The 27,184-nt window shown below is 41.0% G+C and overlaps 4 protein-coding genes and 1 long non-coding RNA gene across 8 annotated transcripts; 2 read left to right on the forward strand and 3 right to left on the reverse strand.

Annotated features, from left to right (window-relative positions):
- Positions 1-50: 50 nt before the first annotated feature.
- Positions 51-2,683, reverse strand: LOC141779302 (chymotrypsin-like protease CTRL-1). The gene is made up of 7 exons (XM_074654059.1): positions 2,529-2,683; positions 2,316-2,419; positions 2,150-2,229; positions 1,974-2,055; positions 1,681-1,861; positions 1,407-1,537; positions 51-381 (listed from the first exon to the last, which is right to left on the reverse strand). The coding sequence occupies exons 1-7, from the start codon at positions 2,572-2,574 to the stop codon at positions 220-222; spliced, it is 786 nt and encodes a 261-aa protein (XP_074510160.1). The 5' UTR covers positions 2,575-2,683; the 3' UTR covers positions 51-219.
- Positions 2,684-3,805: 1,122 nt separating this feature from the next.
- On the reverse strand, positions 3,806-9,179 carry hsc70 (heat shock cognate 70). Its single transcript, XM_074653989.1, has 9 exons — positions 9,033-9,179; positions 7,393-7,597; positions 7,097-7,302; positions 6,639-6,791; positions 5,604-6,159; positions 5,264-5,466; positions 4,951-5,149; positions 4,597-4,829; positions 3,806-4,373 (listed from the first exon to the last, which is right to left on the reverse strand). Exons 2-9 carry the CDS (start codon positions 7,595-7,597, stop codon positions 4,179-4,181), a joined length of 1,950 nt encoding a protein of 649 aa, XP_074510090.1. The 5' UTR covers positions 9,033-9,179; the 3' UTR covers positions 3,806-4,178.
- Positions 9,180-10,795: 1,616 nt separating this feature from the next.
- Positions 10,796-27,128, reverse strand: LOC141779244 (TBC1 domain family member 15). 2 transcript variants are annotated; one of them, XM_074653992.1, is made up of 11 exons: positions 26,941-27,128; positions 17,954-18,210; positions 16,489-16,674; positions 16,237-16,355; positions 15,640-15,743; positions 13,918-13,985; positions 13,635-13,781; positions 13,050-13,140; positions 11,873-12,021; positions 11,645-11,786; positions 10,796-11,554 (listed from the first exon to the last, which is right to left on the reverse strand). In XM_074653992.1, exons 2-11 carry the CDS (start codon positions 18,180-18,182, stop codon positions 11,386-11,388), a joined length of 1,404 nt encoding a protein of 467 aa, XP_074510093.1. In that variant the 5' UTR covers positions 18,183-18,210; positions 26,941-27,128; the 3' UTR covers positions 10,796-11,385. The 2 variants fall into 2 exon arrangements, with proteins under 2 accessions (XP_074510093.1, XP_074510092.1); XM_074653991.1 differs by lacking the exon at positions 26,941-27,128 and having other exon boundaries at positions 17,954-18,507.
- LOC141779245 (uncharacterized) lies at positions 20,630-24,420 on the forward strand. Of its 3 annotated transcripts, XM_074653994.1 has the most exons (10): positions 20,630-20,768; positions 20,925-20,985; positions 21,085-21,153; positions 21,297-21,459; positions 21,583-21,615; positions 21,800-21,841; positions 21,954-22,077; positions 22,598-22,672; positions 22,873-22,954; positions 23,054-24,420. In XM_074653994.1, the coding sequence occupies exons 4-10, from the start codon at positions 21,354-21,356 to the stop codon at positions 23,126-23,128; spliced, it is 537 nt and encodes a 178-aa protein (XP_074510095.1). In that variant the 5' UTR covers positions 20,630-20,768; positions 20,925-20,985; positions 21,085-21,153; positions 21,297-21,353; the 3' UTR covers positions 23,129-24,420. The 3 variants fall into 3 exon arrangements, 2 of the variants coding, with proteins under 2 accessions (XP_074510095.1, XP_074510094.1); XM_074653993.1 differs by having other exon boundaries at positions 20,635-20,768; positions 21,085-21,459; XR_012596238.1 differs by having other exon boundaries at positions 21,085-21,615; positions 21,933-22,077.
- On the forward strand, positions 26,072-26,535 carry LOC141779247 (uncharacterized). The gene is made up of 3 exons (XR_012596239.1): positions 26,072-26,219; positions 26,314-26,355; positions 26,438-26,535. It is a non-coding gene; the product is annotated as an uncharacterized LOC141779247 (long non-coding RNA).
- Positions 27,129-27,184: the final 56 nt, after the last annotated feature.

Genomic DNA, 27,184 nt, shown 5'->3' on the forward strand with positions numbered 1-27,184 from the left:
ATACACTACACACAGTATATGAATGTAAAACATGAAAACCAACACTGGTGTTCTTAAGAGTTATCTTTTATGCATGATTTCTCACAAATGCACCAGTACAGCGAGTGGTTGCTACCATTCAAAGTCCATAGAAATGGTTGCATCCTTGTGACAGCTGTCAATCAGTAGGAGCAGGATGATGCATGCACACGTGTATTTCACATTTTGTGTGTTTGCACGTTAGTTGGAAGCAACAATCTGGTCGATCCAGCTTCGCAGGTAGGACACACGGGCGTACACGGCAGGGGTGCGCACGTTGCAGTTAGAGGTTCCCCAGGACACAATACCCACAAGGGACCACACTCCGCTGTTCTCACAGACCAGAGGGCCACCAGAGTCACCCTGAAATGAGACAAATTGGTTTTTCTAATTGGCTTTTAAGAATATGCATGACGCCATTTAATAGAATAAAAAACCTTGGATGAAGCTCTTGATATTGCCTGATAGTAGTGAGGACTGAGTTTTCTGTACAGCTTTACACAGGATGTGGGCTAGCCTGCCATTAGCTCAAAATCAATTCAAAAACAGGAAATCACACATGCATTAGTCACGACACTGTTGGGTAAGAAGATAGACCCCTTTTCAGTAACACTTTAATAGTCAAGTTGGTCAAAGGTGCTAAAATCGATATCCAGAGCATTAATAAAGCAGCAAAAAACTATTTGCTAAGTAAAGATTTAGCGGAGTAATGTCTACCTGAGCAGAGAATGAAGTCACCTTCTCTCTGTGTGTGTTGTAATTGACATAGCCGGGCTGGCTGCAGATGCTTTTAGTGCATGTGAGTGCACTGCTCTCATACGGCAGCTACAGTTGATAACGTCGCCCCGACTGACTGTGTCATCGTGAAATCATAGCGCCCACCCTCCGGTTCCCCCTCAGTCAGGCTCTTTCAGCACTTTCGCTGTTGTTTTCACTGTTAGCGCTGTTAGCACAGTTAGCTGCGAGCTCAATGTGGCCATTTTGAGAGCCGTTGAGAGGCAATAGAAATGCTCCCAATCCCGTATTTAGCACCTTTAATGATGTTAATGATGATTTTATGTATTCTGCAAATATTGAACTATACATTATCAATCATAATAATAATTATTCATTGACAAATGATTTTTTAATATTCACCTCTAACAGTGTATCAATTATTAATCAATTCCTATCGACAAATTATAGTTTACAAATTTCTGTAAATTATTTGCTAATCATTGACTAATGCTTAAAGATTAATTTAGCAACACATAATTTGTCATTTGCAAATGTATCAAATGTAATTATAAATTCATGAACAATTGGTTTATAACTGACTCGCAGCTGATTTTGGAGAGTTACTTATTTTTCTCACAAATCTGTATTTCAGGCTTTGAAATGTTTGTTACCTGACAGGAGGACACTCCAGAAGCGCCAGCGCAGATCATGGCATCGCTGATTTTGTTACTACCCCAGTACTGCTTGCACTGAGCCGGGCTGAGCAGAGGCAGGGCCGTCTGCTGGAGGTAGCGGGGGCTTGCTGAGAACGGAGGAGAAAATGGAGATGAGGCTATCTTTTACATCGTTCTTGGTCAGGTATAGTAAATATTTAGCAATGGAACTCCTCATATGTCTATTTATAAATTTACCCTGTGTGTATGAAGACTTAGAAAGCTCACTCACAGCTTTGGCCGGTCTTTCCCCACCCAGTGGTGACACATGTGGTTCCAGAGGGGATGCTGGTGCTGGAGGAGGCCAGGCACACAGGAGACACACGGGATGTCATCTGTACTGGGGAGGACAGCTTCAGAAGGGTAATGTCATTGTTGAAGTTCTGGCTGTTGTAGTAGGGGTGAGTGATGGCCTAAATGGAGAGGCAAGCATAAATCAAATATAATGACAAAGGAACTATTGCAGGTAAAATATTGCATTTCTGTAAAGAAAAGAAAGCTTTTATGAGTTATGGTGTTGCTTACCCTGGAAATGGACTTGACCTGAATTTGCTCACTGTTGTACTGACGATCATGTTCTCCCAGGATAACTCGGTGGTTTCTAGGACTGGAGAGAACAAAAACAGACAGAGGAGTGATTACAGATTTGGCAATGTTGGGATTTTCCTCATGTGGATGTTGGACAAGTCAAAATAACTTACGATACGCGGCAGTGAGCAGCAGTGACAACCCAGTACTGGTTGATCAGGGATCCTCCGCAGAAGTGGAATCCCCTACCATCCTAGAACATGAATATTTACAATATGTTCTTAATGATATTTTCTGAATTACGCAAGGGGTTGGTACAGTGGGCATTACTGAAGCTACCTGAAGTGAAACCTGCCAGGGCCAGGACCCAGATACAGCTGTCTGCCCATTTACAATCTTGTTGTATCCGCTCACTTGGGGCTTGATAGTAGGTACTCCACACCCTGAGGCCAAATCACACAATTGAAAATGTATGTGCTAAGATAAAGAATAATCTGCACAATCGCTGCCATACCGTTAAATGCATCTGCTGGTGAACCACCAGTTACTCACCCAGTGCAGAGACCACAAGAGCAAAACAGCTGACAAGCAAGAACATGGCCACTTCTCGATCGTGATTTCACTTCTGTGAGTGTCAACTGTGTGGGGCGCTGGCTTTTATATGTGTATCACACGCACTTGACCCTGGGTTTCATGTGTAGCACTCCATACTGCAGGTACCCACCATACACACACCAATGGCTGTGATAAGTCTGGGAAGAGAACATCTAGTGATAAGCACCTGAGATGACTTATAACTGAAACATTCATCCACTCAGTCGTATGCTTGTGTTTGTCCTGTTCTTGTGCACATACTGTAGGTCATGGCTTTTAGCAAAAAAAAGGTTGTGTAATCATTAGGGCTGTCAATCTATTCAAATATTTAATTGTGATTAATCGCTTGATTGTCCATAGTTAATTGTGAATAATCGCAAATTAATCACATATTTTTTTATCTGCTCAAAATGTACCTTAAAGGGAGATCTGTCAAGTATTTAATACTCTTGTCAACATGGGAGTGGGCAAATATGTTGCTTTATGCAAATATATGTATATATTTATTATTGGAAATCAAATAACAACACAAAACAATGACAAATAATATAATAATATAATATCCTCACAGGTACTGCATTTAGCATAAAAAATATGTTCAAATCATAACATGGCAAAGTCAAGCCCAACAGGCAACAACAGCTGTCAGTGTGTCAGTGTGCTGACTTGACTATTACTTGCCCCAAAGTTAAGCTGTTTATGCCGTTGCTTGCATCCGTTATTTCACACCTCACACATCAGCAGAAACAAGAAGCAGCAAATAGTGGTTTTAGGCAGATGCTATTAGCTCCCTGGTGTCAGTAGCCAACAATATTATTTGCACCCAGGGCAGAAAAGCCAATGGTGCTATTTCCTACTATTTCCTACTACTATTTGGATAGCTAACTATTGTTAAATTAAGTAGCATATACAACTTCGCCGGTTGTAATTAGCAAAATAGTGAATAGACACGTTGTTTCTTATCAGATAATCTTTGACAACCACAGCAGCACTTTTTTATCGTGTCTTTTTTTACATGTTATTTCCTGTGTGTATGACTAGCTAACATACAGGGGGAAAGATATTGATCAAAACCTTCCTGTTTACAGACACCAGTTCTATCTACCGGTTTCAACATCTGCAAGTTGAGTCTAGGTGCATACCTATTTCATGCACTAATGAATATATGAGTTATTCAGAATTGCAATGGCATTAAAAGACATAAATCACAAGAAACACAGTGCATTATGCAAATCTGAATCCAATTGGTGATCTTTATTGATTTAGTGTTTAAATACCACAAATAAAAAGAGGTTACTTTTTCTTTTTTCATCCTTCACGCAAATCATCATCGGAGAGAGAAATAATGAAGACAACAAACAGCCTCTGATTATGTCTTATGTGACTGAATGGTTTAACTGTGTGCAAGTGTCAGGTTTAGTTGCTTAGAGTTCTTAAATATTGAAATCTTAAAGTTTTGAACAAACATTACAGCAAGGATGCAAATCAAAATAAGCCTGTGATCTAGTGTTTACTGCATGGATGTGTATTCTGGCTAAGTAAATAGCTTTAAGGCAGTACGTTGTGTATGTTGGGATCTGAGATGACGGCACTTGTCCAGCATAGTTTTCAGTCAACCTCCTCGATAGTTGGGCCAGAGGAGGAGCCGCCTCCAGCTCCGCCAGGGAAGCCTCCAGGCATCCCTCCAGGCATTCCTCCTGGCATCCCTCCTGGCATACCGCCCTGGTATAGCTTGGAGACGATGGGGTTGCACACCTTCTCTAGTTCCTTCTGCTGGTGATCGTACTCATCCTTCTCTGCAGTCTGGGTAACAGAAGGCACAAATGATTCATTGTCACGGAAAACTGTGTTGGTTGTTATATTATTGTAGTTGTCTACCATATGAAAATAATGTGGAAGGGAAGTTGGGGAAATTGCTTCACATTTGTTTTTCTGGTTTAGAGTACGTCTCTGCTTTTAACAATGTGAGCCAAAGAGGAACCCGTGTCTCTTATCATGACACATGGTTCAGTCAACAGTATTTTACCTGGTTCCTGTCCAGCCAGGCAATGACCTCGTTGCACTTGTCCATGATGGCCTTTTTGTCCTCGGGGCTGATCTTGTCTTGGAGCTTCTCGTCCTCCACAGTGCTCTTCATGTTGAAGGCCAGAGACTCGAGGGAGTTCTTGGCTGTGACCTTCTCTTTCTGGACCTCGTCCTCGGCCCTGAACTGCTCGGCCTCCTGCACCATCTGCTCGATGTCCTCCTTGCTCAACCGCCCTATGGAAGAATGAAATACAAAGCTGTGTAATATTTATTTATTCTCTCTAGTCATGTACAGCATCCTTCTGCTATTTGTGCTACCTCAGCTCCTGATTTAAGAAGTATTTAATATGGTTACCTTTATCATTCGTGATGGTGATCTTGTTCTCCTTTCCGGTGCTTTTGTCCACTGCAGACACATTGAGAATGCCATTGGCATCAATGTCAAAGGTCACCTCAATCTGAGGGACACCTCTGGGAGCAGGTGGAATACCGGTCAGCTCAAACTTGCCCAGGATGTTGTTGTCCTTGGTCATGGCTCTCTCCCCTTCATAAACCTGAAAAGAGTTACTCAAATCAGATTCTGTAAACACTTAAACTAATTATAATACACTAGGACAATGGAGAGTGGACTGTTATTTGTCTAGAAATTTACTTCAAGGTTGCGCTACCTGAATAAGCACACCAGGTTGGTTGTCTGAATAGGTGGTAAAGGTCTGGGTTTGCTTGGTGGGGATGGTGGTGTTCCTCTTGATAAGGACAGTCATTACTCCTCCAGCGGTCTCAATTCCCAGGGACAGGGGCGTGACATCCAGCAGGAGCAGGTCCTGTACATTCTCAGACTTATCCCCAGCTAGGATGGCCGCTTGCACAGCTGTGAAGAGTTTCCAAAAGGTGAAACTAATGCCATGACAACAATAAATCTTTAATATAAGCCACTTAATCATGTTTGAACGACAGCTTTTATACTAAAATGGTAATATGACCAGGAAATGCTGTCGAGACACCCACCTGCACCATAAGCCACAGCCTCATCAGGGTTGATGCTCTTATTGAGGTCACGGCCATTGAATAAGTCCTGCAGGAGCTTTTGGATCTTGGGGATACGTGTGGAGCCACCCACCAGGACAATGTCATGGATCTGGGCCTTGTCCATCTTGGCATCCCTCAGGGCCTTCTCCACAGGCTCGAGGGTCCCGCGGAACAGGTCTGCATTGAGCTCTTCAAAGCGGGCCCGGGTGATGGAAGTGTAGAAATCTGCTCCTTCGTAGAGGGAGTCGATCTCAATGCTGGCCTGGGTGCTGCTGGAGAGGGTGCGCTTGGCGCGCTCGCAGGCTGTGCGCAGGCGACGCACGGCTCGCTTGTTGTTGTTGATTTCCTTCTTAAACTTGCGCTTGAACTCGCCGATGAAGTGGTTAACCATGCGGTTGTCAAAGTCCTCGCCGCCCAAATGAGTGTCACCGGCTGTGGACTTGACCTCAAAGATGCCATCCTCAATCGTCAGGATGGACACATCAAAAGTACCACCGCCAAGGTCAAAGATGATAACGTTGCGTTCACCGCCAACCTAAAATAAATGGTAAGAATTACTAATCTGAAAATGAAAGAGGTTAAAGGTCTTATTGATAACATTTTTATGTAGACAAATACTTTTTTTTTTTTTTTTTTTTAAATACATCTACAAAGCCTTTAGAAAGGTGCCGAATAAAAGTATGGCATTTCCTGAAAAAAAAATATTATGATTGTGAATTAATCATTTTCAAAATTTTGGCAGGTCCAAAATGAATGTTTTGATTATCTCTGTTGAACAACTAACTAACTGGACTGGCTTTTGAGCCAATAGCAAAACAACGTTGGTATCACGTGGTATCTCTGGGTCGTCAGTTAGTGTGGGAAAAACAGATAAATGGCTGAGATTGACGGTAAGTGCCTGGCAACGACTTGTTTTGAAGTAAATTCAGTGGAACGGAGGAGGGAGAATGCAACATCTAGTTGCTGAATGTTATCAATAGCAGCTTCAAGATTTTCATTTTATTAGTAAGTTACCTTTTTGTCCAGGCCATAAGCGATGGCTGCAGCAGTGGGCTCATTGATGATGCGCAGCACATTGAGCCCAGCAATGGTTCCAGCGTCTTTGGTGGCTTGACGCTGGGAGTCATTGAAGTAAGCAGGGACTGTGATAACTGCATTGGTGACAGGCTGTGAAGACAGTAAGACCTTGAGTCAATATATAGCATTTGTGTGTTCAAACTGTTCTTTAAAAAAATCTGTCAGCACGTAGCAATGAGACTTTTTCTCACAATGTCTTTTGAGGCAGAGGAGAGTGCTTGCTATGATTCGGAGGCATTACATTTGAGATGAGGTTTCCTGTTGTGTAACAGGTGTAGATACTAGGTACTGTTTCGAGGCAGTTGCAGCGTGTCACTGCCACTGTTTTTTTCTGCATAAAACCAAACTACTTGATGTCATTTTGAACATAGGTTTGTGCACTTATTGTGATCTACCTTGCCGAGATAAGCCTCAGAGATCTCCTTCATCTTGATGAGGACCATCGAGGAAACCTCCTCAGAGTAGAAGGTCTTGATCTCACCCTTGTATTCAACCTCCACCTTGGGTTTGGACGAGTCATTCACGACCTTGAACGGCCAGTACTTCATGTCTGACTGCACCACAGGATCGTCAAACTTGCGGCCGATCAGACGCTTAGCATCTGAAGGAGATTTAAGAGCAAAAAACAAGACTCTGTAAATCATATGTTAATTTTGAATAACTGCTTTTTGGCGTTGCAGTCCTTCCTTACCAAATACAGTGTTGGTTGGATTCATGGCAACCTGGTTCTTGGCAGCATCTCCAATCAGTCTCTCAGTGTCTGTGAAGGCCACATAGCTGGGCGTGGTCCTGTTTCCTTGGTCGTTGGCGATGATTTCCACTTTGCCATGCTGGAAGATGCCCACACAGGAATATGTGGTGCCCAGATCAATGCCTACTGCTGGTCCTTTAGACATCTTAGATAAAAAAATAAAAATAAATGTGTTAGTAATTGCAGCCCTTTTTATTTTGTACAGTAATCCCAGATTAGTCTATATGAATTCATCATCACTGAGTAAAGGTTCTATATTCATTTTGATGTTTATGATTGTAATTGTTTCGTACTTGGACTATTATTCAAGCAATGTGTACACACCTGCGTACTATGTACACCCACCTACTGTAAGCGTATCTACAAAGGTGTGCCTGTCCCTGTTACATAAATCCAGTAGCAAGGCCACGTGAGGCTCAGCTAGTGGTGGAGTGGTGGAGTGGCATCCATGATGGTGGCATTTAGTGGCTTAAACCTCCTCCTGACACTCGAGAAACCAAACGACTGGTGTATGTCACACTGCCCTTTAATTCCCTCTCCACACCGCTTCTCTCTCCACTCCTCCCTCAGCAACAGCCAGGCTGATGAAATGTGATTTACTGATCCTGGAGTAGTGATCAGTGCGTCTATTTTCCGACAGCTGGCTCCAAATAGCTCACAGTTACTATAATAAGCATCAGCGTATCTACATGGCAATGAATGGAAGGTGGCTAAAAATTAACAGAGCATTTATCGGTGACTCGTGGGCAAGACTTGCCTGGTTCTTATTAAAACAGAGTTCTTAAAGAACAAAATACACAGAGAACTACACCACAGAGGTACAGTAACAAACATATTTAATTAGTGCAAGAGTACAAGTGTGCAAGAGCCTCCTGTTTCCACACTTCTTGTGCTCTGACAAATCCAACAGACTGAGGCTTTAGACTTCTTTAGAAGCAGAGAAAACCACAAACAAATATTTCACACAAATATTCCTCCAAATTACAGAGTACAAAACTGCCTTGATTTAACTTTAAAGACTTTTAGAAAAGCTTTTTTCCTTCTTCATGCTTGACAGTAGAAACTTTGTTCCTTTAATGTCCCAGAACTGCTTCAACTAGAACAGACTATTGAATTAAACCTTGTTATCCAGTTGTGTAACAGAGCAGAAAATGCTGACGTAGCACTGTTGCTTCACTGCCTGTCCCACACTCATGCCTGAAACTTGCCATGTGCAAAAAAATAGATATGTTGGAACATGATAACAGCATTGTGACCTATGAGAAAGTGGTACACATATGGAGGCATTAGATCCATATACGGTAGTTCCTGAATAGGCAAGATCACATCCAACTGACACTGTTTTGATGTGGAAATGAATCGTCAAAATCATCCAACAGATGCTTTTGTTTACTGGACAGTCACTGAACTATATGGCCTTTCTCAGGACTTCATCTTCATGCTCTTGTTTGACAGAAACCATGCAAGCCTCACTCTTATTTGGGAATACTCCTCACATTTGACAGTCAGGCTTTTAAAGCAGCAAGCAAGACAGACTATGAAGCCAGGCTGAGTGCAACGCTTCTTATCGAAGGGGTTACCTTGTGCAGTCAGACGTTCAAAGACTTGAGAGTTTACTGAGTTTTTCACACTAACACACAACTCTCCTCTACAGCTCTCTTCTCCCTCTCCTGGCAGGCGGACTAAAGAGGACGAGTGTCTCTGCTCCCCGGTGTATATAGAGCACTGAGCAGGGAGAGCCCATCAGGGTGTCAGGTGACTCTAAGGAAAGTTCTAGGCCCATGTGTCTGCTCATTGACTGGATTTCCTGGAAAGACAGCTTGCCTCTGTAGCCCTCTGCTAGTTGAGCAATACCAAGAAACTAAATTACAAATGTCAAATGATATGGCTTTGACTTGAACACCAAACATGTTTAATGTTGTGAGCATGTTGTGAGCATTGCTCTTTCAAACCATTGTGAAATTCTTCTTAAATTTCTGGATTCTCATGTATCAATGTGCACTTTGTCTTAAACAGATGTTTAATCATAAAAGGCCTCAAATCTCAGCCAGATGTTAAAGGGCAACTACACCCATTTCCAAAACTTATACATGTTATTCCCATGGTCTAAGACAGCCCAAAAATATTGGTAAACATGAATAACTTCCTCCCAAATCCAAAAACTAGAGTGCTAAAACTCAAACTTGTGAGGTCTAGGGTATACAGTGTGGAGCTGCTCCATAGACAATGAATTGGGGAGAGATGTTATAGATGACACTGAGAGCACCCAGGGGAAAGTTCTGAGTATGTGGGAACATTTTCTGTTTCACAACTGAAGGTGGGGTCCGCGGCAGTGTGGCAGGAATAGTGAAAGAAGAGCCGTTTTGGCCGGCGAGGAGGATTAGGCAGGGCTGGAGTCAAGGAGGCAGGACTAGGAGCAGACGAAAAAACATGGTTTATAGCAAGCAAAAAGAGAATACAGAGTAGAAAGAGATGGCTGCACCAACTGTGGTAGCAACAGTGAACTGGCAAGGTGGAGATGGCTGAGCAGGGTTTTTGAGGAGATCTTGATTATGGTGATGCAGTGCAGCTTGTGGCTCCTCCCTGACCCCGGCACACTTGTAGACAGTCACACACAACACAGAGAGTGCAGCTCTGAGGTAGACAGGCCACCATGAAACACAATGTTCATGGAGCAGATGTAACAAACTCTACAATAGAATAAAGCTCATTTAGGTATTAAAAACAGAAAGAACATTCTGTGGGTCCACCTTAATTAGTCTCCCATTCATTGTCTATGGAGCAGCTCCAGACTTTCTACCCTATGACATCACAAGTTTGAGACTTCTCTGGTTTCTGGCTTTGAGAGAGAGTAGCTCATGATCACTAATATTGAACTTTCCTAGACCATGGAAATAACATATTGGGAGTTTTTAATTTGGGTGGTGTTATCCTTTAATGCCAATTGAAGTATGGGAAATATACTGCAAATGTGTTTTGTGGGGCGGCTGTGGCTTGAACAATGCACTGAACTCCAAGTTGCCCTGCTGCTGTCAGTGTGTGAATGAGAGGCAAAAACTGTAAAGCGCCATTAAAACGTCATCCATTTACACTGATGGACTAAACTACAGTATATCTATGATTAACTAGAACTGTGGTTGCAAAAAGCCATGTGCTTTTATATGTTTCTGAGAAAACTTTATTCTTTTTTTAATCCCAGTAGATCTATTACCCGTTATATATTATAATATCAAGGGTCTTTCATTCAAAGCATGAATAAAACTCAAAATTATCAAAGTCAATGCTGACCTTCCTGTATTATGTAATAAGAAAACTGAACATGGATATTGCCAACACCACATAGTAAACAATCTTCAATCATTTTATTGAGGTTTTCAGGTTATTTATTTGTGCTTCAATCTGTATTTAAGACACCGTAGTGCAGTAACTTTTCCTTCCCCTTACTGCATGGTCCCCCTGCCAGCGCTCAAAAACTATTCTTGTTATACAGGCCTCTCTGACACATGCCATCTGGCATTAAATATAACTGCAGTTCGTTACAGACACCACCTGTTGCGACACACCAGATCCTCGTATTCACACGTGTCTGGTGAGTAGTTGTTTTCTTCTGGCAGTTAAATATTACATAACCCGTAAAAACAAATCCTTTAAAACGTGATTCCTATCTCCTACTAAGATATTGAGATTAAGTATTCATGGCAGTTCAGGAGAACAACCAGAATAACTCACAGTCAGTGTTGGTCAACTGTCATTCAATAAATACTGTACATTTATAATAAACAGCAATAACGGATCTAAGCAGCCATCAGTGTTTCTCTCAGAAATAAAAGATAGAAAATGTGCCATCAAAACTCCAAATAGGGATTATATGTCCCTTGTTACAAATTACAGCTTCAGAAGAGTCTTTGACGTCAGGTATTTAAATAGTAGCAATCACTTTAAAACAAGTAAACTACGGAGTTGATACAGAAAGTCCTCTTCTTTGCTCTTGTCTGCTATGCAGCACCCATTCATATAGTCCCAAGCACAGCGCTTGCAGTAGTTGTACAAATGGTGCTCTGCTTTCTTCAGCGTGCTGTTCAGGTCCAGAGTTCCCTGAAGGCTGCACAAAACGGCAAACCATCACATTCATTAACAAACACACAATCCCCCTTTTATATTTAGATTTTTATGTCTTAGCACACAGACAAACCTGCTAGTAAACTGGATGAGCTGCACGTCATCTCGGCACCGCAGCAGAGACTCTCTGTTCTCCAACAGGATGGCTGCACAGATGAAGAGCTCAAAGGTGAAGTCGGTGTTGATGGCCTGCAGCTCCGACTCTGAATGGTCCTCTGCAGAGACATTAAAGTCATGTATTTAACAGAGGTAACTACATGCAGCCTTATTTACTCTGCCAACTTGAGTTCTTTTATTTCACCTGTGCTGCATTTTCGTTCCAGCCTTTCCTGATAACGGGCTCGGTCTACTTGCTGGGAGATGAGCTCCAGGTGGTCACAACTCAGGATCTCGAACAAACGTAGTGCGTCGCTGTGTTCAAACTCCCTCTGGAAACCCAGCAGCAGCCACCTGAAAGGAAGTACAACACATGCACACACAAAACAAATGTGCATGTGGAATGAATACAAATTTACACCCGTATAGGCCTTTGTCACAGAACATTTGGACTTGTCACAGCAGGAAAAGCACAGGTGTAATTAATGAAATGAATGATGGCTGAAATCAGGATCCAGGTATTGTGCATGTTGGCTCACTGTCACTCTCACTGGAGCACTTGAACAGAGCAGAGCCTTTGTTAGCGTTATTAGTAACACCTGTGCTTTTCCTATATGAAAGGCCTATTCCTCCTCTCTGGTTGTGGATGATTAGAACATACACATCTGGGTCAGATCTGGGCCATTTTTGGTAGTCACAGCTCAGTTTTAGCAATGGCAACATCTTTTGTGTGAGTTTTGTTTTGCTTGTTTTATGTGGACCACAGCTGGCACATAGCGTAGTGAGGACAGTTTTCAGTTGTGTTTCACCGTGTTGCTTAGGGGCCAATGCTGGTTTTAGGGTGAGTTGTGCCTATTTGCATGTGGGCCATATACTGTATGTAGGCCAGTTTTCAGTGTGTGGGTGAGTTCACGTTGATCACATTGCAGCATGTGGTCAGAAAAAAAGTCAACTTATGACCATGTCATTCTACAGAACATGTGGGCTACACTTTAAATAGTTTCATATTATATGTTGAGGACAAAAAATATGACTACATTGCTGTATGCCTATAGGTGCCCTGGGGTTATAGCTATTACTTTATTGGGATCCAATGTTAAATTTCCATCATTTTTTTTAGTTTATTGTTTTAAACTTTGTATTTGCTTGCTGTATTAGGGCCATGCTGCAAGGTGATTGAATAACATTAATGATAGGTCCTGGTATTGTGTATGTTGGCTCATTGGAAAAGCTTACTGTGACACTGAATGGAACTGAGCCATCGTTAATGTTAAAAAATTTCACATGTGCTTTTTCCTACTGTGAGCCAAGTGTCTGCTGTGAAAAAGGTCCATTTAAAAATAGAGAACGGTAGATGTGTGTAAAGATGTGCATGGATGTACCTGTGGCAGAAGGTGAAGCTCTCCATGCTGTCTGTGACCAAATGAGCATAAAGCTGCGGGTCCAGTTCCTTCAACAGGGCTGCCTCCAGCTCTGAAAGAAATTAAACACAACTCTTTCATATGCTTAAACTGCAGAATCTAAACTCATCTATAGACTCATCAGAACAGTAAAATCTGTTCATAACAAAAGCTTTTGTTCTGGACTTATTTTATTTTATTTGTAATGTGTTTTTGTCTGGTTTTGGCCCAGTGAGTTTTTTTCTGAATGCCTGATCTAGCATCAAACTTCTCCTGATTGGCAAAATAAAGACTGAGAGAGAAATCTGTACATTCTGAATCAGTCTAATACACTACATGAGAAAACTCCCAACACTTAAATATATAATGTGACAGTTGATTGAATGTACTGGAATTGTTGTCAGTATCCTTGTTTTACCACTAGAGGTCCTGCATCTTTAGGAATTAAATTACATTTAGGAACGAATCTCATTTCACAACATATATTGTATCTTAGAAATGTAACATATTATATATATATATATATATATATATATATAAAGCTGCTTTTCTTTTTGGTCATCCCACCTATTTTCCTGTGCAGACCATCCGCCCTGAAGTCCTTGGAGAACTTCTCCATGTAGCACGAGAAACTCCAGAAAGTGTCGACCTCTGAGTCGAGAACCTCCAGGAACCGGCTGCACAGGTCATTCATTCCTTGGGCATAACTGACCTCTGCATCAATAATCAAGACAAGTTGTGGAAAAACAACCAACAGATAGTGTCTTTAACAGCACAACGCACTGCCTCTAATGTTGTCTGATCTTTACAGTGTCAATAAACCACCGGTGGGCTCATTCTTGTCGTTTACCTGGATGAAAAGCAGCATAAGTGATGAGGATGTCTCTCAGCACCAACAGATTGCCTGAACTTTCACCCCTGCAGACACAGAAGTGAGCAGAATTAGTTGAGCACTGCAGAAGGACCTGCAGTATCTCTCCTTCACACACCGCAACTGAAGCAGCCTGTCACTGAAAGAGCTTTATAGTACCTCACAAACGGACCTTAAACAACTTTCTGCATTTATTAGAAAGATTTTTCTTTTCATGATCTGTTATTTCCCCCATTAACTTTTATCAAGGATACAGTTAAAGTCAGAGAGTGAAGGCGCGTTTGTCAGCAACAAACACTTTTTACATCATTTATCCTCATTTCCATTCAGTCACATGTGAGGCTGATAATTCCTGAGCGTCAGGTTTGATATGAGTTACATCATTTACATTTTCCCTGAAACATTCAGCCTAATAAATAATGTCCAGTGTTCAAAAGACACATTATTATTCTTGGTTATTAAATAATGAATTCACAATCAGACGCTAATAATGAATAGTATAATAATATAAAGGCATTGTGCGAGTAGGAATGGTTCCTGAGCCTCTAAGCAGGACACAGTACACAGTATAAACTGCAGGCTGTTATTCATGTGCAGGTGTTTGCTAAACAGGTAACAGGCTACAGAGAGAAAACACTGCTGCTCTGCCACTGATAATAACTGTGTGTCTTTATTAGTATTATTAGTACAGAACAGACACAAACTCCATCTAAAGTCTCTACAGCTGTTAAAGTCGACTGACAGCTGATCCAGCTGAGATCAGCTGCTGCTGTCATCAGCAACGGACGTCGCTTCACGTGACGCTTCAGAGAAAAAAGGATGTCTCATTTCTCTTAAAACATATTTACTCATTTCCTCTCTCCTTGCATGGTTTCCTTGCATCTCTCCATGCTTCCCTGGTGGACGGGACTAGGACGCAAGAAAAAGACGCAAGTGAGGGAAACGTGGATGCAATTAAGAGAATTGGGATGTAAAGCGTAGCTTAGTGTTATCTAAATGATTTTCAATGCCATGGCTGAATATTTAAATGATTTCGACAATGTGGATGAGGTCTTTGAATTCGATGGACGCCCGTATTTATTTCAGCCAGAGTATCCTAAGAGCGGCCGTGGAGAGAGAGACAGAGAGCAACAGGCAGAAGAGGGTGAACAAGCTGCTGCAAGGCCGCGAAGCTCAGGAGACTGGTTGTGTTCCTGTGGGTGCTGTGGCCTTATCTATGCCCACAAAGGAAGAATGCTGTAAAGAGTGAGATCTGTTGGTGCCCGATATTCAGATTTCACAAGACTTCAAGCGGGAGGGAGAAAAATGTTTTATTTCTCTGTAGGGTCCTTTCCATAATGATGTCAGCCACTTATAATAACAATCTGAGCCTGTCAGCAGCAAAAACAAGCACTTTTAGTGAACATAACATCACATTGACGCTGCTTACTTGCCCTCGCAGCTCGTTTCACGGCTGCCTGTTACAGCGTTCTCCCTCAGTACTGGCCCAATTTCAGAAATTGGTGTCCCCATTAGTCATTTAGACACAAAAACATGGGAAAATAGGGTCCAGGTTGAAATATACTGAAGTTACGCTTTAAAACTAAACGTCTGGATGTTTACTGCCACACAATTCATGTCAAGGGTCAGCAATCGCATCCCATGACACATATCTTAAGTATAGTGAAAAATAAAACATAACAATCGCTCACAATCACTCACTGATAATAGCTCAGGTCTCGGCTAGTTCTCGGCACATCCTTGTCAATGATTCGTGTGGCTTCCCGCAGCTCCTCTTGGTCAAACGTGACCCGCTCGAACAGTATCTGGTTACAGGGAGGAAACGAAGAGACAAATAGATTATATACCACTATTGATTGTGATGTCTGCGTGAACTGCTTTAGTGGAGTCCATACATTTGAATAATCTTGTTCTTGCACTAGAAATGGGAATAGTAATGTATAGGCTGTAAACTAGTGTCAGTTCATTGTGTTGCAAGCTGCATATGAAGTATCACTATCTGAATGTACAAATCTATCAGCTGCTCCTAAGTGCACACTCTCCCCAGACAGAAGTGCTCGACACTTCAGCGCGTACAAAGAGATCACATGATACCGTATGTAAATAAAAGATTAACAGCTTGTTTAACAGAATTAGATCCTGTTGTGTAATTTCCCTAAACATACTTCACTCCTCCCACTTTTAAATCTTCTATCAAACAAAGACAAAGAAAGAATATAGTTAATGGAACTGCAGAAGTAGATATAAAATAGAAAGCATAACATTGAAATAAATAGGTTACAATTAAACTCATTTAACCTGTGCCTGAAGCTCCAAGAAAGCCAGTCTGTCCGTGACCTCCTCAGACTGGTCCTGGGTCTGTTGCTGGGCCTGGGCCTGCCTCTGGTCAAAGTACCTGACTGCTGCCACCAACTCAGCTGGAATGAAGATAGGATCATGTGGTGTTTAAAAAAAAAAAAGAAAAAGTAGGGCAGGAAAAGAGAAAAACAAGAATGAAAGGATGACACACTTGACTTCCTTCATTGTGTTGATGCATGTTTGGGCTTTTACCGTCAGTGCCGTTGAGGTGCATCCGCACGGCCGATGGAAGGAACTGCTGCCACTTTCTCTTCATGACCCGGTAACGTACGACCATCTGCTCCTGCAGCAGAGAGCGCTCTAACGCTGTCGAGCTGCACGGGTACATCCCGAACAGGAAGCGCCACACCAGGCCACGCTCAGAGGGACACATGCCACCTGGACAGGGATGGGAAAACAGTGGTTAATATAACTGATTCGCCAGTGTGGTCAAGCAAAGAGGTTATTTGAGCTTCAGTCAAACCTAAAACAACCCCTGAATGGATTGCGTGCAACAATTAGAGCTCTGCAGCTGTGAAAAGAGGGAATCTTTAGGAAACATTCATGATCCAAAATGTGGTGAACTTTACCCTGCTTTCATCGGGATTTGAGACGGGGATTTGAGATGTCTTATGTAATGTGTCGCTCCGCAGGTTCTTTAATCTTTGTTTTCCGTGTTTTGTAGGGAAGGAATGTGCATAAAGGTCAAAAGGCCAAAGGAAAGTCGGTGGTGGGTGAGTTTCCACATTCCTGCTCACAGATGATGGATTCAGAGTGATGTTTTACCTCAGCAACTCCCCTGTGTAGATGTTTATTGTCCTGTTATGCCAAGTGTCAGGACCAGTTGAGTGGCAGTCTGAGGACTGTGTTTAAGAATTTATTAAACATATTTATGCACTGGAGCTACTTCAGAAACGCTACATTCCTCAGCTTCACACACTTGAATCTCATGTGATTTTATTCTGCTTCTTACCAACCGTCTAAATGGTGTCTGTTGTTTTTATCACAGTATAGTCACGCTGGAGTTCTTGGCTCGAGGGGGTTCAGATGTACAATGCGATGTTAGATTTTAGAGAATGGTTTGACTGTGGCTCAGCTAATGTCTCGAAGCAAAAGCATCACTTGACTTCCTGTCAGTGACGCATCTGCATTCATTGATGCATCTGGACACATCTGATAATAAAAACCACTGTTGGACAATGTGTGGACAAACTGTGTGTGGACACAGTTTGATTTTTCTAGACACTAAAGCCACTGTTTTATTATCACAATTTGATGAAACAGACAAACAAAAGAAAAAAATATATTATTTTTTTATAAAAAGTTTTGTTCAGAATAATATTAGGCCTCATCAACTGTTCAGTGTGGAAAAAAACATATACAGTATATTATTATTATATGATTATATAACTGCATGTCAAGCAAGCAATTCCACATCATACCATACTGTATTAATACAGAAATGTACAAATCATCTTTCAAGCATGAATTTCACTGGATTAGCAAAAGATTTTATGTTTCTGAATTGGCATTGTGGGATTATTTAAGAATCCTGTTGTGACCTCAGAATCATTAGTTTCTACTGCAGATACTTCTGTTGCATGCAAAACAGATAATGCATAAAGTATGCCATAGTGATTATATGTAAAGTCATAGATAGATAGGCAGATAGATTTACCGTTTTTGAAGATGTGCATCCTCAGCCTGGACTCGTCGACCCTCCCCTCTGCGTCCATGACCCCCGGTAAGGTGAGCCGTGCGGCGGACAGAGCCGGAGAGCTGACCGCTGCTACTCTCCTCTGGAGGCGGACATCTGACCGGAGAGCGTCCGGTGAGCTCGTCTCCTCTCCGGCTGCTGTGTGCCGCGGACTCCCGGGACTCCTCGGGTCCTCCATCAGGTCCTCCATCTGTGTCTGTGCCTTGCTGCAGGTCGGCCTTTAGTCGCACAGGTGAAGAAGAAGAGCTCGACAACACACAACAAACGTGTCATCCATCCTCCTGCAGATGCTTCCCGAGACACATCTGGAGCTGAAACCACCCTGGGACGGACTGGACTGACTGACTTCCGCCAACAAAAGGTCGACACGTTCAAGATCACAAAACTTATTGAATGAGTTTTTCTAGGAACTAGTTTCCAGCTCCAGAGTCATATGACTGACTGCACCTTGAGATCTGAGTCTGGCTCCACATTCCAGGTGGACTCCCTGTGCCAAAGTTCACAATGGATTTACTCCACCTAGTGGTTTTTCATTTAAACAGCACACTGCAAAAAATGATTTTTAAGAAAGTAAAAAAAACCTTGTTTCCAGGAAATTTTTCTTATTTTTTTGCCTAAAAAGAAAAATAATCTTGACAAGCATGTTTTGCATTAGAAAAGTAATCTAATTTTAAGGAAATATATCTAACTTTTTCTTAATAAGATATTAAAATCTTAATTAAGGTGTAAATTCTTAAATTAAGTAAAAAAATCTTAAAGTCAGTCATCTCAAGAAAGCACAACACTCATTTTAAGTGAACATTTCTTACATAACAGTTTCTTTGCTTGTAATAAGCAAAGTTTTGGCCTATTTTTCTAGTTTCGAGTTTTTTGCTCAAAACAAGAAAATCTGTCGAAATTTAAGAATATTTGTCTTATTTCTAGTAGGGCTGTTTTTGCAGTGCATCAAGCACCAAAAAGTTGCATCCAATCAGTAGCCTGACAACAATGTGTCCTAAGATTATGTGAGAGAGAGAGATATCAAAAACACATTACTACTTTGCAGTTAAATAATTAACAATTATTTTATTCCAACAGGAAGAGTAAATAATGCTTTGAAAAACACAACAGTATAAAACGTACTCAGTGGTGAAATGTAACTAAGTCCTTAAAGGGACTATTTGTAAGAATCAGAAAGGCTCGTTAACAGCGACACCTGTGGCCGTTAAGTCAACGAAAGTCAGCGTCGGGCTCGCGCTTGTGCTCGTTCTACATATACCTGAACGAGCATCGCTCAAAACAGTGAGGCGACACACGTCAGCTAAAACCACAATATCACTCTATATTTCAGCTGCTTGGCAGTAATGTTAGCTGACCAGACGAAGGTCTCTCCATGAATCACTGCTGATCCTAGTGTTGGCTTTTCCTGCTTCAGCAAAAGCGGGTCGGTGGCGACAACGTTTCTCGCTGCGGAGCCCCGTCACTTCACAAGACACGGGAAACCTCTGTTGGTCTGGAGGAGCTGCAGCAGTTATTTCTGCACAAACGTCCACTGTACATTCACTAGATATTCTCAGAGCTACTAACTGTTCTGCAGTGTGTAGTGAGCGCGCATGCTCGTCTAGAGGTGGAGCGACAGAGCGAGAACGCGCGTGGTGTGAGTGAAGGCAAGCAGGCAGAGGAGCGGAGACTGTGGCCACACGCGAGCGCGCATATGCGAGCGCGCATATGCGAGCGCGCATATGCGAGCGCGCATATGCGAGCGCGCATATGCGAGCGCGCATGGGATCCTGACCCGGTACATTTATACGCTTAAAAAGTTACAAACAGTCTCTTTAAATACAATTTTGATGTACTTCTACTTTACTTGGGTATGTCCAAGTTCTGCTACTTTCTACTTCTACTCAACTACATCTCAGAGGGAAATATTAGACTTTTTACTCAACAACATTTATCTGACAACTCTAGTTACTTTACAGATTCAGATTATTAATACAAAAAAATATGTCTTACAGTCTCAATTTGAGACTGTAAGACATATTTTTCTTCCAGTGTGAACCTGTGCAGGAATTTGGCATTTCAGAGCTGACTTCAATCTAAAGATATATTGCTACACCCCTTAGGTGGATTAATAAACAGGCGGGCCTAGGCTGCAGCCTATAGGGGCCCCATGTTTGCAAGAACCCCAGATTGGCCAGATTATTTTTAATTATTTAAATGTACTTCAGAGAAAAACAAAACCCCCAAAACATTTACCACTGTTGGTCCATAAGAAACATAAACAAAATTAAGCAGCTGGTTGGGTAGAAGTGGCCCTGACCTTATGAACCTGACCTCATGATGTGACCATGCAGAGTCATAAAGGTCAATTTGGTTTTCAAAATGATACGTCACTACTGGACAGAATAGTGGTAAAATATCAGAAAGAAAATATGATCACGGAGCATAAAACCGAAAAGCACAACGGCTGAAAGAACACCATGACCAAGATCTACTAAAGAAAACCCCTAAATTGACTATACGGTTTAGATTAAAGGCTATTTCAATGTTTGTGGGCCGTGTAATATTCCTTGCATGCTTTTAAATTACTAGGGTGGGGGATGCATACGTGTATAATATTTTCTCTGAAACTCAATAAGAAAGTAGTGTGGTCAGTGTTCACTTTTATGTCCCAACTTCCTTTTTTTTTTTTTCAAGTAACACTGAAACGGGAAACACTTTCATACCAATGTTAAGATCTAATACACGTTGGCAAAGCTCGACAAAGCCCTACAACCTCCGCTGGGTGCCTCTCACAGTGAGTATTTACTTTACGCAAAATTCAGGCAGTTTAACTTCAGACCTTTGTAACATGTAGACTACCAGATGTGGTGGATAGCCCACCGCCGTAGACGTGAGTTCACTCTAAGGTTTCAGGATGTCGGTTAACCCCAGAATGTCTTTCTTGGATCAGATGAAGCTGCCGTGCCTGATTGATCTTAGTCTCATATTGATCGTGGCTGCTAGTTCAAAAGGTGGGTGACGTAATGAGTCGATGTGTTTGTTTTTGAATTTTATCTCACGAAGTATATGCACTTTAATAAATATAAATTGTGGTTTGGTTTTGAACACAGATCAAAGCTGGAACGTAACTGTCAATAGGACCATTACTGCAGGACTGGGTTCAAATGTGACCATACTGTGTAAGTTTACCGTTCCGGCCGAACACCAAGCGGAAAATGTTATAGTTTACTGGAAAAAGCCTCCGAGAAGCAGCATTCAAATCTCTGACTACGGAGACCACAATGCATTCGTTTTTCACCCGAATGACACACATGTGCTTAAGAAATACAGAAGACGGACCCAACTGATTGGAAATAAAGACGAAGGAGACTGCTCCCTGATGATCTTAAACATCAGCGAGAATGAACCAAATATCTATGTGAGGGTTATCACAAAGGGGGTCCCCTACAGCTTCATAAGGAAGTCTGTCTCCATTTCTGTGCTTGGTAAGAATTTCAATAAAACATTTAAATTATGATTTCAATTACTTATACATATACATCATTTAAATCACCAATCAATTTGAATAAAGGGAAATTAAATGAATACTTCACTTGTGTCTCCCACAGGTTCAGTTGTTGCATCAGTCAGTCGTACGCAAAGTATGACCTTTCAGTTTTTATTATCTCATCTCATCTTTCATTTTTATATTCACATTTATATAATTTCATAAACAGTTTCTGTACTCCTCAATGTGATAATAAGCTGCATATTATTTCTCCAATAGTTTTATCAGGAAAAAGTAGGGTAAAATGTAATTCTAATGAAAACAAATTTGTTTTATAGATATTACAACAGAGTCATTACCCACCTTTGAAGCAACAACAAGTAAGTTTACACGGTTTGCTTCTAATTTTTTCAAACATTTAATATGTCAAAATCTGTAATTCAGTTTTATTGATAAGATCACCTTTCACAGCAAACGTAGATTTCCCCACAGTGGGTACGACCCAGGCCATTTCAGCACAAACAATGTATATGGCCATCTTCGTACCAGTTGCCGCACTTCTGATCACTATTTTTGTCGCTGGAATTGTGTTTTGGAATTGCAAAAAACACAAAAGGTAAATTCACTTTTAACTTGTTTGTAAATGGAGTGTTTGTTTCAGGACTGAGCCTCTTGTGTTTTTCTAACGTAAATCATGTGCCGACATTATAAAGTCCTGCTCCACTCAAAAAGGTGTTTTGCTTATTGTTACTTCACTTTTGACCTTCATTGTGCAGATGGACTCATGTGCAGAGTTTGACATTAGAAGGCTGTTTTCACATTCATCTGCTAAAGGCAAAACTGTCTCTGAGTTCACCTTAAATTTGAGATTTAGACGTGTACATATGATTTTGTGACATCACACCTAGTTTGGAAGCAAAATATTTGATGTGGAAAAGAAGGAATAGATGTAATTTTGATTATTTTTAATGAGGTATTTGAACGTTTTATAGAAAACACATATCAGACACAAATTATCCAAAGCAGAGTTTTTTCATATGTCATAAAACATGTCTGGAGGGGGTCTTTAAAATGTGTTTGACTTGTAAAAATATCAAATCGATGATAGGCTGATACCTTTTTAACTATTTTCACAGGACACAATCTTTGACCCGGCAGGAATCTGGATATTACGCAAATTTTAGCCGAGCATCAACAAACCAAGCCAAAAGGTTTGTTTCATGATACAATTGTGACATCAAATTAGATTGCAGACCATCACTGTGTATATGTTTGAGCAATAGGCTACAAGAAGCAAAGTTGACTCATGAAGACCTTTGACTCTAAAAATGTATTTCAGATATGCGTATGTGACATGCAGACGTAATGACACATTCCTGATCTCTCAAACACGTCTCTTTTGTCTTTTCAGAGAAGCATCTTATGAAAAACAAGAGAACAACAAACTTTCTGAAGTGAAGGCCATTGATGAACCCATCTACATAAACACGGAGGTACGATACTCCCACTCAGTTGGGTTTTAATATACTAAGAAGATGGTAATTAAGACACAAACCACAGCCCAACATGTAACCCAACTTCTGTCTTTGCAGGCCCCTCCAGGTCAGATGGATCATGGTATGGATCACACAGAAAATGTATATGGAAACGTGGATTATTCAAAATAGTAGAAAAGCTGCATCTCACAAATCTGTCATTTTAATTGCTATTTCTGTATTCTGCATTGTTTTGCCTACAAAACCATGTCTATGTGCAAACATGGTTTTCTGTGGAAAATTCTTTTTATTCCTTTTTTCCAAACATAGCATAACAAACATAACAAAACATAACACCGGTGCCGTAATAAAAAAAAATTATATCTTACATTTAACATTTAATATGTACATATACACACATACACATCGATTTCCACTCCCACACAGAGACAGGTCCAGCCTTCTTCCCACCCCTAGAGGTAAAGTTACAGAAAAAAATAATATAAAATATAAAATAAAAATATAAAATAAAAATATTTTTTTAATTATTTAATTAGTTAGTTAAAATTAAAAGTAATAAGTACTACAATTATATAATTCATGGTGGTAAGATAGAAACCTTAAATTAATTAATTAATTAAATACACGTAGAAAAGAAAACAGCACATAGAAAATAATTATTAATAATTAAGTAAATACCATAGAAAGGTTAAGTTAAGCAGATTCTATATAAGTGATCCATGGATCCCATATCCTATAGAAAAGCTGTGGGCTACCTCTTATAGCATAGGTTATTTTTTCCAAGGGAGCACAAGAGTTTACCTCATTAATCCACTGAGTAATATTAGGGGGATCCTCATGATTCCACTCAGATGTGATACATGGTTTTCTAGGATTTACAGCGTCCTCTAAGGGATTTTATCAGATAAAGACAACATGCCATTAACAAAAACAGCAGAGTTACAATTAGTCTTCTTTATTTATCGGCTCACGGTTGCAGAAATTGTGAGAGGTCATCCAGGAATGGTTTGTAAAAGATGAACTTGCTTGGTTGCTGATATCTTTTTAGAGAGACTATCATGCTAATTGTCAGTCATGATGGCACGACTGGAGTTCTGTTTTCTGAGAAATCTATTCATGTAATCTTGAACTGCTGTAAAACTTCACTTGACACATTTTGGATTCAGTGAAATGATGCATTGTGGGGTTTTTTCTAGTCTTTCTCAATATATTTGCCAATTAACTTCCTGTGTTATCTGTGCTGGAGCTGAAACTTCTGTTTTCTTTTCTGATTCGGTCTCCTATTTAGAGATTAAGTTATAACTTATAAAAACATTTAAAGTAAGGACTGTATCAAACTACAAAGGGTTAAATGCAGATGTCATTGTTTGTCCACAGTCATGTACATTGTCTACTCTTCTTAACTGGTGTGTAAAACTGAACAAATAGCAGTCGACTGGTAAATAAAATGGATGTTAAGCTGCTGATGTTGTCACCGTCTCCTGTTTTCTGCTGTCATTTTTTTGTGAGCGATAGTTGCTTTCTGATAAGATTTTACCGGGGAATGAGCCTTTCTCGACCGTGGTTGTATCTGTGTCCCGCGTATCATCATAGCTGAGAGTCTGTTGTCCTCCCAAGGTTTGTCTCTCAGACTATTTCCAAGTGTGGAATTAGTTTTTTATGCATCTCTATACTGTAATGTCTCTTATGGGACAGACCAAACTATATAAATGCTTATTCCATATACTTTATAACAATATATTACACTACATTCAACTGCTCCTTCAGTCCCATGTTGTAATGTTTGCATCCATGAATGTTACCTGCTAATTTATAGATTAATTTTATAAAGTCAATTTCTGTTTGTTTTTTTCAGTTTAAAAACGTATTAGAGTTGCAACCAAAATACCAGTAATACATTCAGCAGCTATTAAAAATACAGCGATTTCTACTTTGTGAGGTTTGACCTCATTTGACCGACCATCACATGACTCCTCAAAATATGCCTGAACAGCAAAGCTGTGAAATTTAGGAATAGAAATGTTGATTTCCTCAAAAGGAAATGTGGTTATAGTTCCCTTAAAAAAGCACAGACTGATGAAAAGCTAAATGTTATAAATAAAACTCTTGTAACTCAGCTATAATTTCCTCACAAGCTTTCTCTATTGCTCTCTTGGTTGGCTGTCATTGATAGATTTAAAAGGACTGTTTGTAACTTTCAGAAATGCTTGTTAACAGTGACACCTGTGGCTGTTAAGTCAACAAAAGTCAGCGTCGGGCTCACGCTTGTGCTCGCACTAAATAGACATGAACAAGCATCGCTCAAAACAGTGAGGCGACACACGTCAGCTAAAACCACATTATCACTCTATATTTCAGCTGCTTGGCAGTAATGTTAGCTACCCAGACGAAAGTCTCTCCATGAATCACTGCTGATCCTTGTGTTGGCTTTTCCTGCTTCAGCTTCCAGGGCTGAAGCAGGAAAAGCGGGTCGGTGCCGGGGCTGAAACAGGAAGAGAAATGTTATCGTCACCCGACTGCGCCCGCAGGGAGACATCGGCACCCGGTCAGAGATGGTAACGTTTCTCTCTGCGGAGCCCCGTCACTTCACAAGAGACACGGAAAACCTCTGTTGCTCTGGAGGAGCTGCAGCAGTTATTTCTGCACAAACGTTATTTCTGCACAAACGTTCACTAGATATTCTCAGAGCTACTAACTCTTCTGCAGTGTGGAGTGAGCGCGCATGCACGTGTACAGGTGGAGCGAGACAGCGAGAACGCGCGCGGTGTGTGAGTGAAGGCAAGCAGGCAGAGGAGCAGAGACTCCGGCCACACGCGAGCGCGCATATGCAAGTGCGCAAGGGATCCCGATCCGGTACATTTATACGTGTAAAAAGTTACAAACAGTCCCTTTAAGGGCCTTCAGTTTTGAATAAAAAAAATGTCTGCATTGACAGCATGTGATGGTCTTTAAAATGCAACACTCCTTTGTTGATTCATCTTCATGTTTTTTTCCATCTGCAGTAGGAGACAAAGCTTTAAGGTTATATTTTCTTTGTTTCTTGTCATGTATTCATAGTTTCCTGTTTTATTTTTGAAAGACTTCTCCTGTTGTTTTAGTTCCTGCCCTTGTGTGTTTCCCGCCTCCTTGATTAGTTTCACCTGTCCCTCCTTAGCCCTGCACTCACCTGTTCCCACTTCCCCATCACTTAGTCACTAATGTTGCTTCATCAGCTGTCTGCATTTGGATCCAATCCTGTTTCCCTTGACAGAGTGAATTATTGGTATGTGTCCAAAAATACAACAGACATAAAGTGTAATATATTTCATAGCCTTTATGCTTTTTTTTTTACATTTTAAATGTCTCTTCCTCCTCAGTGATGGAGCTGAAGCTGTGGTTTTCCTTTCTGTTGTTACGCGGTGAGTCTTACATTAAAATGTTGTTGCATTAACTACTTCATCTTACACTTAATGATAAATCAATATTCTCTCTTGTTTTCAGTGATCCATGATGTGCAGTCCTCTCAAAGCCAATGGACCGCAAACGTACCGACCAAGATTCCTGCCCTGCAGGGCTCCTGTGTGGTTATCCCCTGCACCTACACTTACCCCAAGCCCACCTCGAAGAAGATCCTGAACTAGTGGAGAGGATTCTGGATGAAAGGGAAAAAGGTCACTCTCAAATAGTGTCCACAAATGGAACCTGCCAAAGGAGTACAGAAAACGAACCCACTTTTTGGGAGATCTGCAAGAAGGTAACTGCACCATGCTGCTGGATGGTGTCAGGGAGACTGATGTTGGCCCATTCTACTTCAGGATTGAAATGCCGCAATACAAAAGCTTCTCTTACTCAAAAGACGCAGTATCCGTTGATGTCATACGTGAGTATTGTAGATTGTTTTAATCATTTTTAAAGAGGACCTATTATGCTTATTTTCAGGTGCACACTTTTATTTCGGGTTCCTACTAGAACATGTTTACATGCTTTAAGAAAAAACTCCTTACTTTTCTCATACCGCCTGATTGGTCAGCTGGCCCACTCTGCTGTGATTGGTCAACCGAACCAAATTCTTTGGACTCTACTCCAGCTCCGCTCTAACTAGCTTTGTTTTTTTGCCAAACCAGCTGTTATGCAAATCTTTTACTTGGTGACATCACTATGTTACGGAAGAAAAGGCAGGACTTCAAGCAAGGCAGTTCAGGAGCAGTGTTTCTGCGGGGGAGAGTAACTCCCTTTAGCGTGGGCTTT

This window comes from Sebastes fasciatus, chromosome 12 (genome assembly GCF_043250625.1).
Source record: "Sebastes fasciatus isolate fSebFas1 chromosome 12, fSebFas1.pri, whole genome shotgun sequence".
Lineage (NCBI taxonomy): Eukaryota > Metazoa > Chordata > Actinopteri > Perciformes > Sebastidae > Sebastes > Sebastes fasciatus.

What these genes read in the sequence shown, in the direction of transcription:
- LOC141779302 (XM_074654059.1), bottom strand. Translation starts at nt 2,574, where the DNA reads ATGTTCTTGCTTGTCAGCTGTTTTGCTCTTGTGGTCTCTGCACTGG. An exon ending in TCTTGTGGTCTCTGCACTGG is followed by an intron (nt 2,420 to 2,528) that starts GTGAGTAACTGG and finishes ATTTGGCCTCAG; the next exon opens with GGTGTGGAGTACCTACTATC. An exon ending in CCTGGCAGGTTTCACTTCAG is followed by an intron (nt 2,230 to 2,315) that starts GTAGCTTCAGTA and finishes TTCATGTTCTAG; the next exon opens with GATGGTAGGGGATTCCACTT.
- hsc70 (XM_074653989.1), bottom strand. Translation starts at nt 7,597, where the DNA reads ATGTCTAAAGGACCAGCAGTAGGCATTGATCTGGGCACCACATATTCC. An exon ending in CTTATGGCCTGGACAAAAAG is followed by an intron (nt 6,160 to 6,638) that starts GTAACTTACTAA and finishes CATTTATTTTAG; the next exon opens with GTTGGCGGTGAACGCAACGT. An exon ending in CACCATCACGAATGATAAAG is followed by an intron (nt 4,830 to 4,950) that starts GTAACCATATTA and finishes ATTCTTCCATAG; the next exon opens with GGCGGTTGAGCAAGGAGGAC.
- LOC141779244 (XM_074653992.1), bottom strand. Translation starts at nt 18,182, where the DNA reads ATGGAGGACCTGATGGAGGACCCGAGGAGTCCCGGGAGTCCGCGGCAC. An exon ending in CGAGACCTGAGCTATTATCA is followed by an intron (nt 13,986 to 15,639) that starts GTGAGTGATTGT and finishes CTGTGTCTGCAG; the next exon opens with GGGTGAAAGTTCAGGCAATC. An exon ending in TGGTCTGCACAGGAAAATAG is followed by an intron (nt 13,141 to 13,634) that starts GTGGGATGACCA and finishes AATTTCTTTCAG; the next exon opens with AGCTGGAGGCAGCCCTGTTG.
- LOC141779245 (XM_074653993.1), top strand. Translation starts at nt 20,700, where the DNA reads ATGTTAAGATCTAATACACGTTGGCAAAGCTCGACAAAGCCCTACAAC. An exon ending in TCCGCTGGGTGCCTCTCACA is followed by an intron (nt 20,769 to 20,924) that starts GTGAGTATTTAC and finishes TTCTTGGATCAG; the next exon opens with ATGAAGCTGCCGTGCCTGAT. An exon ending in TCAACAAACCAAGCCAAAAG is followed by an intron (nt 22,673 to 22,872) that starts GTTTGTTTCATG and finishes TTGTCTTTTCAG; the next exon opens with AGAAGCATCTTATGAAAAAC.